The sequence below is a fragment of the Oryza sativa genome, chromosome 8, assembly GCF_034140825.1.
Source record: "Oryza sativa Japonica Group chromosome 8, ASM3414082v1".
NCBI lineage: Eukaryota > Viridiplantae > Streptophyta > Magnoliopsida > Poales > Poaceae > Oryza > Oryza sativa.
In genome coordinates this window covers 27,083,109-27,100,700 of record NC_089042.1, presented here as the reverse complement: position 1 = coordinate 27,100,700, position 17,592 = coordinate 27,083,109, and the positions used below count along the sequence as shown (strand labels likewise).

The window sequence follows — 17,592 nt, the reverse complement described above, 5'->3', positions numbered from 1 at the left end:
ACGAATCATCAAATTGTGCAGGTGCCTTCCATCAGCTGATGAAATGATTTAGCCTCTCTTTGGAGACAACCAATAAAACTGAAACAATGAAGCTGCATATAAAAGAGTGTCATATATTGCCTCTATCACTGGGCAAATTTGGGTTGCGATTGTTGGTAACAAATATTTACCACTCAATGTATTGAGGTAGCTTAATCAGTTGTTATTTCAGCATGCCATCACCATTTTATAAGCCAATATTGACATGTCGAGCTCCCCCAAAAAGGTGCCACACAACTAGTATGTAGTTATTTCTGAAATTTTCACAATTTGACCCTTTGCAAAAACTTTTTTTACAAATAAACCGCTGCCAAAACTTATTTCAAAAATGACTCTTTTGGTCAGCGCCAAATCACCTGGCGCTGAACTTAGACACCTCAGCGCCATGTCATATTCAGCGCCATGCTATTTGGCGCTGAGGTGTCTAAGTTCAGCGCCAAGGGTTATTTTTGAAATAAGTTTTAGTGACGTTCATTTGTAAAAATAGTTTTTGCAAAGGGTCAAATTGTGAAAATTTTTGTAGTTATTTAGCCACCAAGAGTTCATTTGCGCAAAATCTCTCCAATAATTGCATCAGATTGCATTGCACAGTCAAACATGTTGCAGGATGCAGCTCCAGCACCACAAAAATGAAGTGCAGAGGAATAGATCACCAAACAATTTTACGCAGCACTAGCAGAGCAACTTACTATACATACGAAAACCAGCCACCGGACAGCTACATCCAGACACATACGATTTGAGAGAAACACCTGCATCAATGGCATCACAACTATGTTCAATGGCAACAATCGCTGCTTGGTACAGTTTAAGCTTATGTTTCCAAATAGTTTCTGCCCATTGCAACAAATGAGATAGGATAAAGCACAACCCTTAATCAAACCTAGGGCTGCCAGCTAGAAAACCCTAAATTCCGACAACAGAAGCAGCATCATTTAGTTCCTTGGAAACAATAGCATCTGATTCATCGTTTTCTCTCGGAGCAAATAATTCCAACTAATTTTGAGATATACACAAACAACGAGGAAGATAACCTTTACAAGAATGGCGGCATCCTCTGAGGATGCATGGAATGATATCCACTATCTGGGTGGCTCTGCGGCATTCGCTCCCCGGTGGGTCTTCGAGTAAAGCCTCCATGTGTATGGTTCTGCATGGGATTGAAGGTGCCCCACCAGTGAGATTCACCGTCAGCTGGGATCCAGGGAAATGGGGTAAAGCCCTCCTGGCCCCACCCATATGGCCGATCAACAGGTCTAGAAACAGCCTCACCATCCGAGGAATTGCTCCTGTTCACAGGAGGAGCAAAGCCATGGTGTCCTCCAATCTCAGCTGAGGATGATGCTGCGATGAAAGATGTAATTGTTAAAGCCCTAGGCCTAACCCTTCTAGATGTAGGGGGGAATGGGCTGCTCTGCAATGAGTGCATTGACTGTTGATACATGTGTCCCCTCGCACCATGACCATGGCCTCTAGTCTCAGCCATAACAGCTGGCACAGACCCTAATGGTGTAACCATATTGCTTCCGTTGCGAGGTGTGGGCCTGTAGTGTTAAACATTACAAGAGGTCAGCAAGGTGGTTAAGATGGCAAAACCTTAAAGAAAAATTGCCATGAGTTGCATTACCAAGCTATCAGCTATATTCTTATCCTTAGAAATAGCCTACGGAAATCATCAGGCAGACCAACAATTCTGGTTACAGTGCTTATAAATAACATATGCAAGTAGCCAAGTACTTAGGTTATCATTGGTCATCAGGCACTACACTATCTATGTACTGAAGCATCTGTACTTCTGAACATAATAGGTTGAATCTGTCTAGAATGTAGAAATAACAAGTTTTATGATGTTCCCATAATCTTATACCTGTGAACTAGGGGACGGTGATGTGCATATGGCCTTGTTCTCTGTTGGCTGCTGCTGTCATATCTCGGCAATCCTATACCAAATGGAGCTACAGAATGATCAGGAATGCCTGACACAGGAAGATTGCTCATATAGCGGTGGTCATTGTCATGATTTCTTGACTCTGTTGCATGGAAAACTTGTGTATTGCTCAAATCGTGGGCTGCATGGCCTTCCAAGCTAGTTGGATGCCGATGAAATGAACTGTTTTCGGCACCAGAACTAGAACTAGAAGGGACATGCACAGGATGGAGAAAACCACGCAGTGCAAGGTAAGGGCAAACAAGAGAACTGCTAGCAGCATTTGAATGATCTCCAACTGTATGATCTTCATGAAAGGAAAACAAAAAAGCAATGAACAAGATTGAAAATTGAAATCAAAGATGTTAAAAGTTCAAGTAGACATGCTTACAAGAAGTTTGTTCAGCTTCACCCTCCCTGCAAATAAAGTGGCAACTAAATTCAGAACTTGAAATTTTAAAATATACTCGTAATTCTTTTAGAAGAACCTGAGGTTCCAAATTCCAATCCATCATAGAGCAAACAACATAGATCTTGTAACACAGGAACTCCAGTAAATTACAACTAACCAGGGCTATGCACAAATACAGTGGACAAGACAAACATCTTGACATATATATTGTGCTGCCACTTCATTAAAAAAACAAGAGCCAAAATCTAATAACTGACAACAAAATCTAGACGACCATTAAAAAAAAGTGCTTGGTGAATAACAACTGAGTTGCCTTACGAATAGTGAAATGGTTGTTCTTGTTGCTTTGGGTATAGCATTGGTAGAACCATCTTCGGGGCATGCTTGGCCAGCTGGATCCAGGTTGGCTCCAAACAACCAGGAAATATCCTTAGCTGTTCAGGGCAGGTGGCTACCATGGAAGCAGAAAGAGGAAGGTCGGAGGGTGGTAAAACAGGCATTGAAAGAAAAACACCTTTACTGGGTTGTGCATCATGGAAAATACTGAGATGGGCCAGTTCGCTTGGCAACTAAGTCCATAAATCCTTCTTGGCTCTACCCAATCACACTGGACACTTCAGACATGAGACCATCGAGGACCCAAGGGTTGGTGCAGTAGTCATTTTGTGCAGGGTACAACCATGCAGGTTGTCATCAAATCAATGGCCTGTTTAGTTTTTTTTGACAGGTTACTATTTATGACTTGGTAACTACTACCCCTGAGGCCCTGACCCAAAATATAGAAACCTAGTAATGAATGGGACGTCCTAGTAGTATGAATCTGGATAGGAGGTGTGTTTAGATTTGTAGTACTAGGATACGTCCCATCCAGCACTAGGTTTCTATATTATGGGACGGAGGGAGTACTTATGATCAATGCAAAATCAAGTCGTACCTACATATTTTAATAATAAAAGTTTATCATGGCCAGGTCTCCAACATTTCTATTTACGTTATTAGGTTTCTTCGTTTTAGGAAGATGAGTTAAACTCATCCTGTGGCATTGGCCTTTATTTTAGTGCTCACTGACACGAGTGCAGCAATCAAGAAGGCAGTACCATATAATCTATTTAAAAAACTAACACCAACATTAATTACCAACATGACATACGACAAAACAGAATATTCTCTTACTAAAATTAGTACTATGACCAAATACCTGCTCTTGCTTGTAAATCATTAATTGCATATACAATGACCCATACATATTGAGATAAGAAGAGACATGCTTACTCAAATACAGATGCTAGCTGGGTGAATCCACTAAAGGGGCACCATTGAAAACCAAATGGCTGTGAAACAGAATAATTAGAAACAGGAGACAGGTGAAATGATGTCAGACTTGTCTACATACCAAAACTGAAACCTGTCTTTTGCAAGGGTAAATTGGATGCAAGGCTGCATGCAACTCATTGACATAAGACAAATAGCTCCAGAGCATATGATATGCAAAGTAATGAAATGTCATTATTTACAAAGGTTGAACAGGAATTGGCATGCCAATTTTTTTCCCTATATGCATATTAACTCTCAGCTGAACACTTACAATATCTGAGGTGATGTCATAGGTTTCACCAGTCACCCAGCCACCTATATCAATATCAGGAGATGGATGGTGCCCACTTGCGTAAAGCCAGCGGCCTTTCTCAATCTTCCGACAATTAGGGCATTGCATGGCCCCTTTTGCATTAAATGCCGATCCAATGCAGTCTAACAGGGAAAAAATGTTAGTTTAACCACCTGTGAAGGGCGCCAAAGTTTATTTTTATACATGCATGAAGATGTACACAGATGAGGCTATGAATACATGCTTGGCTCATAAACGATCCCAAGCCAGAATTTGAAAAAAAAAACTACACAACAGCAATTTAAAACAAAATAAGTTATAAGTGGCTTTTCACAAAATATAAATTACATGATGCTTCCAGAAAAAGTTGAATTTGTTTAAAGCTGGCAACAAATTCAAACAATTCTCTACATTGTATGAGCATAACATATTCATTTGCATGACCGCATGGTGTGTAGTTGTTACCATAGTTCGAAGATGATCAGGCTCATTCTAGAACAATGCATTAGTATGCGTTGCATTATATGGTAAAAGCAAGAGATTAGCCATGGAACTTGAAAAGGTCTAATCTGGTGCCCGAATTCTATATGTGCCTTCTTATTCTAGTCCCTCTATTCCCTATATACAAGCATTGCTTGCACCATATGAAAGCATTGCACGCGATGTCCAGCCCACGGTCAGCAAACTAAAGAGGCCTTATTTTTATATACACTCCATGGATAACACATAGAAGCCATAGATCAAATCGAAACAGCAAGCACCAAAAGCTTACAGCTAGAACAATATCTCGTATTACCGCTACAAATTCGCTACTTTTGTGTGTTTCTGTAAGTGACTATCTGGCTGAGCAGAAAGTGAGATGCCACTATAGGTAATAGACCCAGCACCAATGCTGCCAAATCGCATCAATCGGCAAGGAATCGAACAAGTAAACCAACATAAATTCGCGTCAAATCCATGCTTAAAATTAAAATTACCGATTGACTAATGCCGCAATCCTTATGGTTTTTCTTTTTCTTTTTTCCTCTCATTCCACTCCATCTCCACACATCACATCTGCAGCTCTCCGCGAATTCAACCACACCGATCACCCTAGCTACAATTAAAAATTCTAATAACCACTCAAATTTCGCATCTACGTCAAACCACCCTCCGTGAGAATTGAGCCAACCCCGCCCGTTCTCCCACAGATCCGGTCCAGAAACGTGCGTGCCCGGGGAGAGCGCGGGAGCGGGAGCGGGGGAGAATCTGACCTAGGTGGAACTCGTGCCCGCATTGCAGCCTGGCGACGGACCTGCCCCCGGCCACCACCGGATCCAGGCAGATGGAGCACGACGCGCCTCCTCCTCCTCCTCCTCCTCCTCCCTCGGGCGGCGGCGGCGGCGGCGACCTCTCCAGATCCATCACCGCCTGCCTCTCTCTCGCTCGCTCGCGGGAGAGGAGAGGAGAGGAGAGGAGAGGTGAGCTCGTGGAAGAGGAGAGAGGGAGGGAAATGGGGAGGTGTGTCCAAAGGAAGGAAGGAAGGGAGATGAAGAAGATGGAGGGAGGGAGGAACTAGGAAGAAACGATGGGGGATTATTTAGAATTAGAATGGGTAAATGATGTGTTTATATCTATCTAATCTCATTTTTATATCCTAATTGGGAGTGTAATTTTTGACATGTGTTTGTTGTTTTTGTTGTTGGTTTTTTTTTTGGGTGTGTGTGGTGATGAGGTTTGTTTTTGTGGGGATGGATGTGCTTGGTCGTTGTGGTGTTAGTAAACGGTAAACGGTGTTATTTTTAGCTTGTCTAAAGTGGATGCGAGCATCAAAGTAGTATCAAAGTTTCAAGTAATATTTTCATTTCATGAGCCGGATTACTTGTGAGGCTATTTCCAGTGCAGGATATTTAGGCCCTCAACGTTTGCGCGTATACAGAAAATATGTTATACAGGGTATTAACAAAATAATATTAGTTCGTGAGTAAAACTTTTGTATATATATCCTTAACGATTTAGAAACCAATGCTAAAATATAAACTTCAATGAAAAACTTTAAAATCATCTTCAAAATTAAGTTTTGAAATTAAAATTTAAGCAACAATTGATTTCATATAAGGCGAACGGGGGATTTATATTGTGCTCCCCACATACTATGTAACATAAGATCAGATAACTAGATAGTACATCTGCAATTGAGCGCACTACTAATAAACGTCTAGGGGTTTTTCGGCTAGCTCCATAAGATGGTGGCTAGCTAATTATTTGAAGCCTCACCCTTTCTAATTACTCCTTCCATATTTTAATGTATGATGCTGTTGACTTTTTAACCAACGTTTGACCACTCGTCTTATTCAAAAAATTTATGCAAATATAAAAATACTTATGTCATGCTTAAAGAACATTTGATGATAAATCAAGTCACAATAAAATAAATTATAATTACATAAATTTTTTGAATAAGATGAAAGGTCAAACATTTATAAAAAAATCAACGGCGTCATACATTAAAATACGGAGAGAGTATTTGATATTAGGTCCTTCTCTAGTATTTGCGTTTTAATTGAGGGCACTACTAATACTTCTTTTGTTCCACCCTTAATTTCTTGTCTGCTAGCCCTTCCATAATTTTTTATTAAAAGATCAACATTTTCTTTTTACTTTTTAAACCCTGTAATAACAAAAAAACAATAGCTACATATATAACCCTAACCTACTAGCAGACCCACGTGTCAGTCATCCTACCCTATTTTTTCCCTTCCCTTGCCTGTCCTCTCTCTCCATTTCTGTGGGCATCGTCTCCTGCCTCAGTGCCTTCCTCACCTCCCTCTGCCTCTTCCCCTTCGTGAACCAAGCTTGGCGGTGCGCGCTAAAGCTCGACAGTGGCGGATTGAGCTCCAATGGCACGGACCAAGCTCCGGTAGCGGGATCAAGGTCAAGGGTGGAAATTGAGCTTTGGCGGCGGGACCGAGCTCTGGGGACATGGATCGAGGGGAAGCAGATCCTCTGACTTAACTGCACATGCAGTTGAGTCACTGACATGTGGGTCCCACTTTGCTATGGCCCACATGTCAGTGACTGAACTGCACAGCAGTTAAGTCAGAGGATAGGCTCCTTCTTCCCTATCGTGCTTGTTCTCCCTTCCGCAATCCCATCTACCGTTGGTGCTTGAGGCTCTGTGTTAGAGTTGGGTTGGGTTAGCGTTGGAGGGAAGGGGAGAAGGGACCACGTCACAGGGCCTTGATTGCAGTCAGATCATCCGTGCCTTCGCGGGTTAGGGATGAGGGGCTTTGCAGGGGCGCCGCAGGTGCCGACATGAAGGGAAATCTCCTAGCTGACAGGGTGGGGGTGAATTCCACATCACTGCACCTTAGGCATGAGACATGATTTTTATAAGAGTAAATTGCATCCATAATATATCATTTTAGTGGATGGGTGTAATTTATAGTATAGTAACTTGAGAAGTAAGCATGCTTGGTAGGTGATTGCAATCCGCTATTAGAAAGCATTATTCTTGTAAGAACAAAAGATCAGAACAGGGATTAGAGCCAGTGGTAGATGACCCACCACTGATCAATTTGCCTCAGCCAAATTAATTCAATCTGAAGCAAAAAAAAAAACAAATCAAAGCTAAAATATCACACGCTGAAATTAATTCCAGACATGATAAATCTTCAGGGTAATTAATAATTAATGGACTAATCCACCATCACCGACGGGTTAACTAAAAGCTCCGGCGGTTGGCGGCCATGCGGTGGCGGACTCGCCGTATGAACATGTCGGCGGCGTGGTCGATCTCCTCCTCCATGTCGAACTCCTCCCCGTCCCCCTCCCGCCGCCTCCTGATCACCTCCATCACCGACACGGCCTCCTCGCCGCCGCCCTCGCCGTCGTCGTCGTCGTCGAACATCGAGTGTGTCCAGTCGGGGTAGCGCGCGCCGTCGTCGTCGTCGTCGACTTCTTGGAACAAGGTGGCCAGCTCGGAGAGGCCAGCGACGTCGTCGAGCGCCATCTGCTCGTCGTCGTCCTCCGCCGCTGGGAGGCGGCCGCCGTCCGGCGCCGGCGCCGGAGCGTTGCCCGGCATGAGCGCGCGAAGGTGGTGCGAGATGGCTCCGACCACCGCCGTCCTGCGGCGGAGCGAGGCGAGGAAGAGGAGCCTCGCCCTGAGCACGCTGGCCTTCCCCCTCAGCGCCACCACCGCCTTCCTCAAGAACTCGGCCACCTTCCTCATCTTCTTCATGGCTAGACCGATCAAATTAATTAAGCTGGAGATAACTCTCTCTTCCAGATGATGATGCCAAATGCAACAAACAAAATAGAATAGAAAACAGGATTGTTCTACAGACTACAGATGATCAGGAGACAAGAAATCACTAATCAGTTTCAGATGTGTAGCAGATTACTGAACTGAACTGAACTGAACTGTACTTTGCATGGATGAGACAGCAAGAGGGTTCAGGAGGTTCAGAGACATGTGCCTTGTCCTAAGGGCACATGAGTTCATTTATAGAGGAGAGAAAGTCTCAACAAAGAGGTGGGATTAGTGTGCATGCAACCTGTCATTAAGCAGTCCAAAACTTCAGATTAAGCAAGGAAACTTTGGAGGCATAGATAAAAAGCAAAAGGCTCGACATATACCAATTAGAGAAGCATTGTTATTTGGACTTTGACAACAAAAGCTAAGGACACCTGTTCCAAGATCTCACATTATCTATACTGGTTTTGCACTGAGGGTTGACCATATGGCAATTCAATTAAATTTCTACTGTTGATGAGTTACTTAAAGCCAAAGGATGCATATTACTAATACTATTCCTCTAAAGGCATTATATTTTACTTATACATATGCTTATTAATTAGCTAAAATTTGAATTTTCAACCTTAAATTTGGAGCTGATTTTGAGGTTTTTTCATCGAAGTTTATTTTTCAGCCTTTGCTTTTAGATCATTAAGAGCACGTATATAAAAGTTTTATTCACAAATTACTTTTCGTTTGCAAATATACCGTAGCGAAACGATGGTCCGTAATAAGCGGCAGTCCAGTTGATTATTTATTTATTTATTTTAGATAATGGATTAAACTGGTTTCTACACCTAAAGGATGTATACAGTCTAATTATTTAATAGCGTGTTTCATTGTGATTCATGCCAAGATAAGAAACTACACCTTTCATTTTGCTTTGTGCTTTGGATGAATTAAGCAGACTATTATAAAGTAGCTTAATTATCTGAACACCTCAATTTTTGCTGCTTACGTGAAGCCATGACCTACTGCATGCTGATCACATCTTCGATACGTTTCGATCTATCAGCATACATAACATGCCTGCCTAACTGCATTCCTTTATCTGATTCGTGTTGCACTTTTCTGTAGCTCCATATGTATCTGAACTCTGATGCAAATCATTGGTCTGCTCCATTGTCAGCAACAAGCTAGAACACCACCGTATCTGGAGCTTGCTTAGTGCAGCAGTAAAGGTGATCACATATAGCAGCAACCATATATAAACATGTGTGTTTTGCATGCTCTGAATTATAAGAAAATTCTTCCTTTCAAGCATGTTTGTCTCTGAATTTGTTTTTTCAATTTCAAGCAGTATTTTTGGGTGACATGTTTTATCTTCGCCCAAATTTGGGCTTCTTGGCTCATATAGAATTTCATGCTAGAATCTATGTGATTTTGAAAACGTTATTTTAGTTGATTCTTTTATTGGCAGAAGTTGGGGGTTTGTCTTATCACGTCTATTTTTAATTCTTCTGAAACTTGTTGGGTGTGTGCCCATTGGCAGAGGCCGGAGATGTAACTCATTTCTATTATCTAAAAATTTTTGGCTTCTGATTTGGATCAAGTTGGTGATGATATATCTTCTACTTTGGAGATGATGATGATGATGCATGGAAAGGGGGAAGAGTTGCAAATGCTTGTACGACAAAGAGTTCCCTGCATGTGTACGTTTGTCGAATGAGATAGAGCAGATCAAGTTCTTCAGCTGTAAAGGAAAAAAGGTGAAAGGAAGTGGTTACAATAATCTACTCGGGTACTTCCTTGCTAAGTAGCATGATGTTTTTTCTACACGTATTTAAAGCAGTTGTGCTGACTACTGACCCAAAGACAAATATTTTGGGCATTTTGAGAACATTTTTCACCTAAAATGGTTTGAGCATGTGGTCTTGTTCCTTTTAGGATGAGTACCACAATTTGTATGAACAATTATCATGCAGATTTATGTACTTAGAGAGCTATATTATGCTGTGACTATTCAAGTAATCTCTAAATACATGCTTAGATGTTGGAACTAACATGTGTTTGTTTTCCCTTTTCTGTAAGAACTCTGTTTAGATTTCTTCTCAAAGCTGGATCATAGAGATCTCTATCTAAAGAAACATCATATGGAGGATACAAAACATCTGTTTTCTTTATTTTGGTCTTTCCAGGCAGGCCTAGTTTTGTTGTTCTACAAAATGACCAATGCTCATTTAGCAATAACATATGTTCACTGTTTCCTGGTCATTGCCCTTCTTTCAAGTGCCTGTTAGGCTTTCCAGAAAGAAATAAGACTTATTAATCAAAAAGCATTAGCACTATAGACACTCAATTCTCCCTTAACAATGGCAACCTGCACTTTCACCAGCTTAATTTGTCCACGCCACCTCTCAAAAAAAGAAAAGAATAGTTCAAAAAGAGAACTATCTATAACATCTTGGACATTGTGGTTCATTCAGCCAATCCATATGTGGAATTGTGGATTGTGGTAGCAAGAGAAGGCCTTTGCTACTCATTTCTTATGTATTCGTTGGCTTATCAGCCGTAACTAAAATTTGAATTTTAAAACTTAATAGAGTTGATTTTAAAACTTATCTTAGTCACTTTCTTTTTCAACCTTAGCTTTTAAATTGCTAACAGTATATATAAATTTTTTTATTTGAACTTTTTTTGGTTGCATCATTCATTTTTCAACGGCTTATCAGTCATAGCTTCTGTTCCTGCAGGCAATTCATCATAGATGGACAGAAATCTTACTTTTGTCCTGTTCATTCCGAGCATTATACAATAGTACTAAAACACAATGTCCACTAGCCGATAACCACGGCACTTGTTGCAAGAAAGAGCACTTGACTGATGATACTTTTGACTATGCTTTTGTCTTCCTTTTTTTTCCCTCCCTCTGTAGAGGTTTGAATTAAAGTGTGAAAGGTGAGTAATGTAATGGAAAATGAACCTAAGTGTAATGAAAAACAAAGTTTGGTACTCACTTTGATTGTAAATACCAATCGTTTTAGACTTGTGCGCGTAAATTAAGGAAACCACTCAAATGACTCAAATTTGCTTCATTTATTATATCATATCTTTTCGACGCACCATTTATTTGTGAGGGGTAGCATTTATTTAGCAAGGTCAAATATGAAATAATAGAGTCGGATTTTCTTTTATATATATCGCATTAAAAATAAAGTGTCATTTATTCGTGAGAGAGGTAGCATTTATTTAACAATGTCAAATAGTATGAAATAATAGTTGCAAAAGTGCCTGGAAGACTGGAAGTCCCAAAATAACTTGCATTTAGCAAAAGAATTGAGAAGGTGAAAACAACATTCATAATCTGAGGGAGTAATATTTTCCTAGTGGCATCATATAATAGTATGATCTATCAAATTGGGTTGGATGATGGTGTGCAATGCAACTTGCACTGCAACCAAAGCTTGTTCCCTTTGCCTTTAAACACACTGCTCTGAGTTCATGTCCTCATGGAGGCCAACAAGTTTGCAGCCTTTTTTTAGCAGCTTACTATCTTCCTATGTCTTTTCCAACTCAGGTTCCTTCCATCTTTTTTCTCCTGCACGCTTGCAAGCACTACTTTACCATTTCTTGAGGATGAAAATGCAAATAATTTACTGCAAACGGCTCCTAGAAATCTATCATGCAGAAATAGATAGTTTTTGGGGGGTTGAAATGAAAAAGAGTCAGTTCAGTTCAGTCTTCAGAAATTCAGAACCAGTGGAAATCATTCCACTCCCCTTCAAAACTCTTGTCTTTGGCTTCTTCCTTCTTGCGATCCCAAGGTGACATCACCACCACGCGCCGCCGATCCTCTCGCCGCCTCCAGCTCTCGAGCTCTCGTCCCCCATTGCTTCCGGAGAAGCGGACCCTGTTCTCCAGGTAGGCCTCGCCGTCTCACGCCGACTCGTTCGATGCATCTCCTCTCTTGCTGGGATCCGTGAGAGCCGCCTGATTCTTGATCTTGCAGGTGGTGGGGTGGGTGCCCATTTCGTCAAATCTCGGAATATTTGAGGTTTTCTCGTGACCTGGGTTTTGGCTTTGGGACGCTGAAGATTTGGGGTTTTGCGAGTTCGATGAGGCTGCTTTGGTGAGCTTGTGGGGGGTTCTTGGGGACAGTCTTTGCAGGTGTGGAGATGGAAGGGAGGATGCAGGGGAAGGCGCCACTGTCGGATTCCAACCGGCGGATCATGGACGCCGACGCGCCGCCGCGGCGGGTGTACCAGGGGTGGAAGGGGAGCAATGTAAGGAACTTCTTGCTTATTATACTCTTTATTGGTTTGTGATTCTGCAAATTTATGATAAATTTGGTGAATTAAGGGGGAGATAAATCCATGTTTTCTGTGACTCTGTTGAGTGTTTGACTGGTATGATGGTGTTAATAATGGTATCTGAGAATTTGGTCAAGTGGTCATAATGGTGTGGATACTAGGTGTCATAAAGGGTTAAGGTACAGAAGACATGTGTGTGTCAACTGTTTAGGTGTTTGTTGATGTGTGCTGTCATTCTGTCAAGTACCATGACATACATGAGATGTTTCGTTCTCATGGAGACTGTCATACTGAGAGTGATAGATGGTAGGCATTGATGCATTTATGCATCTTCTTTATAAACACATCAACAATTGGAGCTCTGTTGTATATATATGATATTTATTGGCTACACAAAATGAGTGAGAAGTAGAAATCGAAACTTCAGAGGAGTTCTTTTTATAAACTTGAACTGATGCATATTTTCCTAACCCGGACACTGGCATATTCATACGTTTTCAGGTTAATAAACTCATCTATTTTTGTTCTCTTTATGTACTAGCATGGGCTTATTAGATTCATTACTAAGATTATAAATGCAGTTCTTATTAACTACAAGTGGAAATTGGAGTTTAATTGATAACTATATTCTCTTTTTAGCTTTTTATGGTTATGGTCTTCTTCTTAATGCTTCTATAGGAAAAGAACTCATGTGTTCTTTGTTTGTTCTTGCAGATATTTTTCCTTGGAGGGAGACTTATTTTTGGGCCTGATGTGAGGTCACTCATACTCACAGTGTGTTTAATTGTAATTCCAGTGATCCTCTTTGCTGCTGTTATTTCTGGACAGCTTGACCATGAGTACCACAACCAAATTGGAGGTTGGGTTGCATCAGTAGCTATCATCTTTACAGCATATGTAAGTTTGTGAGACAAGTACATACAGTCAACTACACAACCATTATAGATCGTTTTTATTCCTTTTCAGAAATTTAAAGTCATCTCTCATAGGCCTACCACAGCCATGCTGATGCACCATGATAATAATCACATTCTTGTCATATGTTACAAATCTTTCTTAAGAATATCTTGTCATGTCATCCTCTAGGAGCATCACTCCTTTGCATTTTTTTTCACCATGTTTAGGATAACGCAATCCATAGGGCACTAGGATAGAAGGTCATATTAATTGTATATTTATGGGAAGCAGGATGGCAGCTGCGTCTGTAATTTGGCAATATAACCAATCTACTGTTGCTCTTATGTGCAGATTATTGTCCTTCTGCTTCTCACATCTGGCCGGGATCCTGGAATTATTCCTCGAAATGCTCATCCACCAGAACCTGAAGATGTTGGTGAATCCTCCAACTTATCAGAGTGGCCAGGTGGTCAACATGGTTCGACGGGTTTACCTCTCACCAAAGATGTTCTTGTTAATGGTGTTTTAGTCAAGGTCAAATATTGCCATACATGTATGCTATATCGTCCACCAAGGTGCTCCCATTGCTCAATCTGCAACAACTGTGTTGAACGTTTTGATCACCACTGCCCTTGGGTAGGCCAATGCATTGGAAAGGTATATATTACTTTGTGTCAACGAGATCACTAGCTGTATTATTTTCTCGTAATGTTTAGGGTGTATTGGTCTGCTACAAAATACTAGTAATAATCATGCATTATTCTACTAATTATGCCTTTTGATTATCTTGCAGAGAAACTACCGATTCTTCTTTATGTTTGTGTCTTCAACAACTTTACTATGCGTATATGTGTTTGCATTCTGTTGGGTCGATCTCAGGATAATAATGGACACACATAGATGCAAATTAGGGAGAGCTATCATGAAATCTCCTGTCTCTGGCATTCTCATCTTGTACACATTTATTGCTGTGTGGTTTGTTGGAGGGTTGACCTCATTCCACCTCTACTTGATTTCTACCAATCAGGTCAGTGTTTCTTCAGTAGATGCACAAATTAGTTTTATTTACAATTTATGTACAAGCTACCGTATTCAATGCTCATCCAATATTAATAATTGCAGACAACTTATGAGAACTTCCGATACCGCTACGATAGGAAAACGAATCCTCATAACCGTGGACTGGTCCAGAATTTCATTGAGATCCTGTGTTCAAGAATCCCCAGCTCCAGAAACAACTTCAGGGCAAAAGTAAAGGAAGATTCTGCCACCTTCCCCTCATCACTCGGTATGGGGCGGGCACTAAGTCCGCCGAAGATGAGTGTGGACCTCGAGATGGGAATGAAAAGGCAAACTGTGGCCATGGAGGAACTGGAAGACTTACACAGCCAAATCGGCAGTGCTATGGGGCTGGAGCGATGCGGCACTGAACCCCCACATATTGTCGGTCGAAAGGGCTGCTCTGAAATTGCAACCGACATAGAAGCATTTGCTGAAGAGTTTGGCCTGGAACAAAGGTTCACTGAGAGGAAGAAGATTGAGCAACGTACAAGTCATAACCCATAGCGCATTCCTCCCAATCCTTCTATAACCTTCAGAACCTCACCTAAAAGTGGCAAAATCTTGGGAGGAAAGAAAAGTAGGACAAATGTTAGATGATATAATAGTTTTCTCGGCTGAAATTTCCAGCCAAATTTTCGGTCATGAGTAACTGGTGTTGTTTGTATATCAAGTGGTTAGTGTTTAACAATACAGACATGGTGAAGCATTGAAGCCAAAGGTTTTGCTGTACTTCTGGAATGCTGGGTCTATGTACTGTGAGTCCATCTGCTGTGCTGTATATTTGGCAGTGTGCTACTGAATTTGTGTTGAAGTCATAGCCAGGAACATTGATCAGCGTAGTGTATTCTATTGATCAAATTTCCTCTACCCATTTCCCTTGATAATATCTTGCATCAACTAGGTAACAACAAAAAGAAAGAATTTCAAATTTGTAGTTGAACTGCATAGTCTCATTAACACATTCTCACAGCAACATATCAATATATTCGCAACTTATGTGGTTGTCATTGTTAGACACGTGAAGTATGCAGAGGAATGTGAGAATGTCAAATTAGACTATGGTTCATGGCCTTTCCTGTTCCATGCAAGGATTTGCTTTGCTGCTACTTGTATGCTCTTGGCTCTTTGCTCCTTGCCAGGGTCAACTTTGTGACAGCAACCAGCCTGAAGATTTTGCAGAATCTCCAAAAGCATTAACTTTCTTGGATGCCTCATGCAACTGTTATCTGAAAGCTACTTATCCAAATCTTTTGTAGTTACTTTCACAGATATTACCTATACATGGTTTTCCCTCATGCCTCACAGCCTCAGCTTTAGTGATGCAGGCTCCGGCTGCATGTTAGTGCACTTTTCTATAACAAAACACAAGATAATTCTGATTTAGTGTTCTGGATGAAGATTTTATTATAATGTAAACATGTTATATGCAAACTATCATCTTGCACCTTCCATATTATCTTCTCTAAAATACTGTGAAGAAGAGATGAAGCATTCACCACCGAACTTTAGATCACTCATCACTGCTCACTAATTATGCTATACTGCCTCTACAAGATAAATATTCTTTGTGCTGTCCAAAGTCCAAGCTCCTAAAGTAAGAGACTCCAGCTGGTGCAACTTGGACAAGGATGTAAAAGAATATGAACATCTCTCTGATTTGAAGAGATGACTCACCTGATTTGGAGAATCCATTAGCATCCTTTGTGGCCTTTATAAACCCAGGCATTTGCATGGCTTCTTATCAGACAAGAACCATCAAGTGATATTCAAGGACTTCATCTTCTTCTCCCTCAAAGGTCTCCAAGAGGAGGACTTTGAGGCAGAGGAAGAGGATGCTCCTTTGCATAAAGATTTTCTCAGCAACTGATTTTCCAAAAGATGAACAAAAAGAATGCCGTGTGCACTCAGATTTGTTCATTAGATTACTAGCTATTGTTAATTTGTTATCTCATCACCATCCTTCTGCCATGTGGTTTGGAAGAACTCTGGACTTGTTGCAACTTGCAAAGGTTGTCTTCAACCAGTTTGACAGTCCTAAAAAACAATGTATTTTGCAGAGGTATTCTTCAACCAGTCTGACAAAAACTGCATTTGAAGTTTTGTTCTGTAAAAGAAAATTTTAAAGGCAGATTATTTACATTGTTGAGGCGACTTGCTCCAGAAATTCGATTTCCAGCGTAGCTTGCAGTTTTGTCTTTGGATAGATATATGTCAATATGCTGCTGTTAAATTGTTCTTGTTTTGTCTTATTTATCCCTTTCAATTACTACTTCTTGTATGCTCTTGGCTCTTGCTCATTGCCACTAAAAATATGCCATTTTAGATAAATAACACTACTATTCAAGATATCGGCTACGTGCCACTGGAATTTGAGGAAACTGAACCATGCCACTCCGTCGCGTTTTTCGTCAGACCCCTAGACGTGGAACCAACATGTCAGTTCCATCTTTCTCCATCCTCCCTCTTCTTTCTTCTCCACGTATAGTTGAGGCTACGGAGACTTTTGAGGAAAACGCGATGGAGTGGCATGGTTCCAATTTACTCAAATTCCAGTGGCACGTAGCCGACATCGTGAATAGTAGTGGTATTTATCTAAAATAGCATATTTGTAGTGGCATAGATCCAAGGTCTAGGTTACCACATGAAATTTTGGAACGTGTCATGTAACTCCGGGTGTTATGGTCCTAAAGTTTCACGAAAACCACACCATTATCCATTTTGACTTTTGACATAGTCTTATATCAAAATTTGACAAAGTGGACGTAGCATTTATACAATGGATAAAAAACTTAAAAAATTGAGATGTGATTGTAGAACTAACAAATGTGAAATTATCGATAATGTTCTTTCGTGAAACTTTACAACCATAATACCTATCTAGGCATAATAGGTGGGGTTTTATGAAATTTACTCCCTCTCTCTTTTTGAGAAAGGAATAAGATCACTTTGACTCCCTCAACTGACCACCGAATCTAAATCGTATCCCTCAACCGTAATATCAGAAATCTTGACTCCCCAAACTTACAAAACCGGTGCAATTTAACTCCCTGGGCGGTTTTGGGAGGTGGTTTTGCTGACGTGGTGCCACGTGGCGCCTACGTGGCAATATTGACCGAGTCTTCG

General features: G+C 40.9%; 3 protein-coding genes across 4 annotated transcripts; 1 reads left to right on the top strand and 2 right to left on the bottom strand.

Annotated features, from left to right (window-relative positions):
• Window positions 1-784: 784 nt before the first annotated feature.
• On the bottom strand, window positions 785-5,587 carry LOC4346180 (E3 ubiquitin-protein ligase IPI1-like). 2 transcript variants are annotated; one of them, XM_015795164.3, is made up of 6 exons: window positions 5,238-5,587; window positions 3,964-4,127; window positions 3,651-3,709; window positions 2,358-2,383; window positions 1,907-2,273; window positions 785-1,583 (listed from the first exon to the last, which is right to left on the bottom strand). In XM_015795164.3, exons 1-6 carry the CDS (start codon window positions 5,386-5,388, stop codon window positions 1,076-1,078), a joined length of 1,275 nt encoding a protein of 424 aa, XP_015650650.1. In that variant the 5' UTR covers window positions 5,389-5,587; the 3' UTR covers window positions 785-1,075. The 2 variants fall into 2 exon arrangements, with proteins under 2 accessions (XP_015650650.1, XP_025883336.1); XM_026027551.2 differs by lacking the exons at window positions 3,651-3,709; window positions 3,964-4,127; window positions 5,238-5,587 and adding an exon at window positions 2,697-3,022.
• A 1,858-nt stretch (window positions 5,588-7,445) lies between these two features.
• On the bottom strand, window positions 7,446-8,439 carry LOC4346179 (uncharacterized). The gene has a single exon (XM_015795167.3). It carries the CDS (start codon window positions 8,201-8,203, stop codon window positions 7,688-7,690), a length of 516 nt encoding a protein of 171 aa, XP_015650653.1. The 5' UTR covers window positions 8,204-8,439; the 3' UTR covers window positions 7,446-7,687.
• A 3,534-nt stretch (window positions 8,440-11,973) lies between these two features.
• LOC4346178 (probable protein S-acyltransferase 7) lies at window positions 11,974-15,353 on the top strand. Its single transcript, XM_015795166.3, has 6 exons — window positions 11,974-12,121; window positions 12,210-12,483; window positions 13,225-13,407; window positions 13,759-14,064; window positions 14,201-14,434; window positions 14,530-15,353. Exons 2-6 carry the CDS (start codon window positions 12,376-12,378, stop codon window positions 14,971-14,973), a joined length of 1,275 nt encoding a protein of 424 aa, XP_015650652.1. The 5' UTR covers window positions 11,974-12,121; window positions 12,210-12,375; the 3' UTR covers window positions 14,974-15,353.
• The last annotated feature ends 2,239 nt before the right edge of the window (window positions 15,354-17,592 follow it).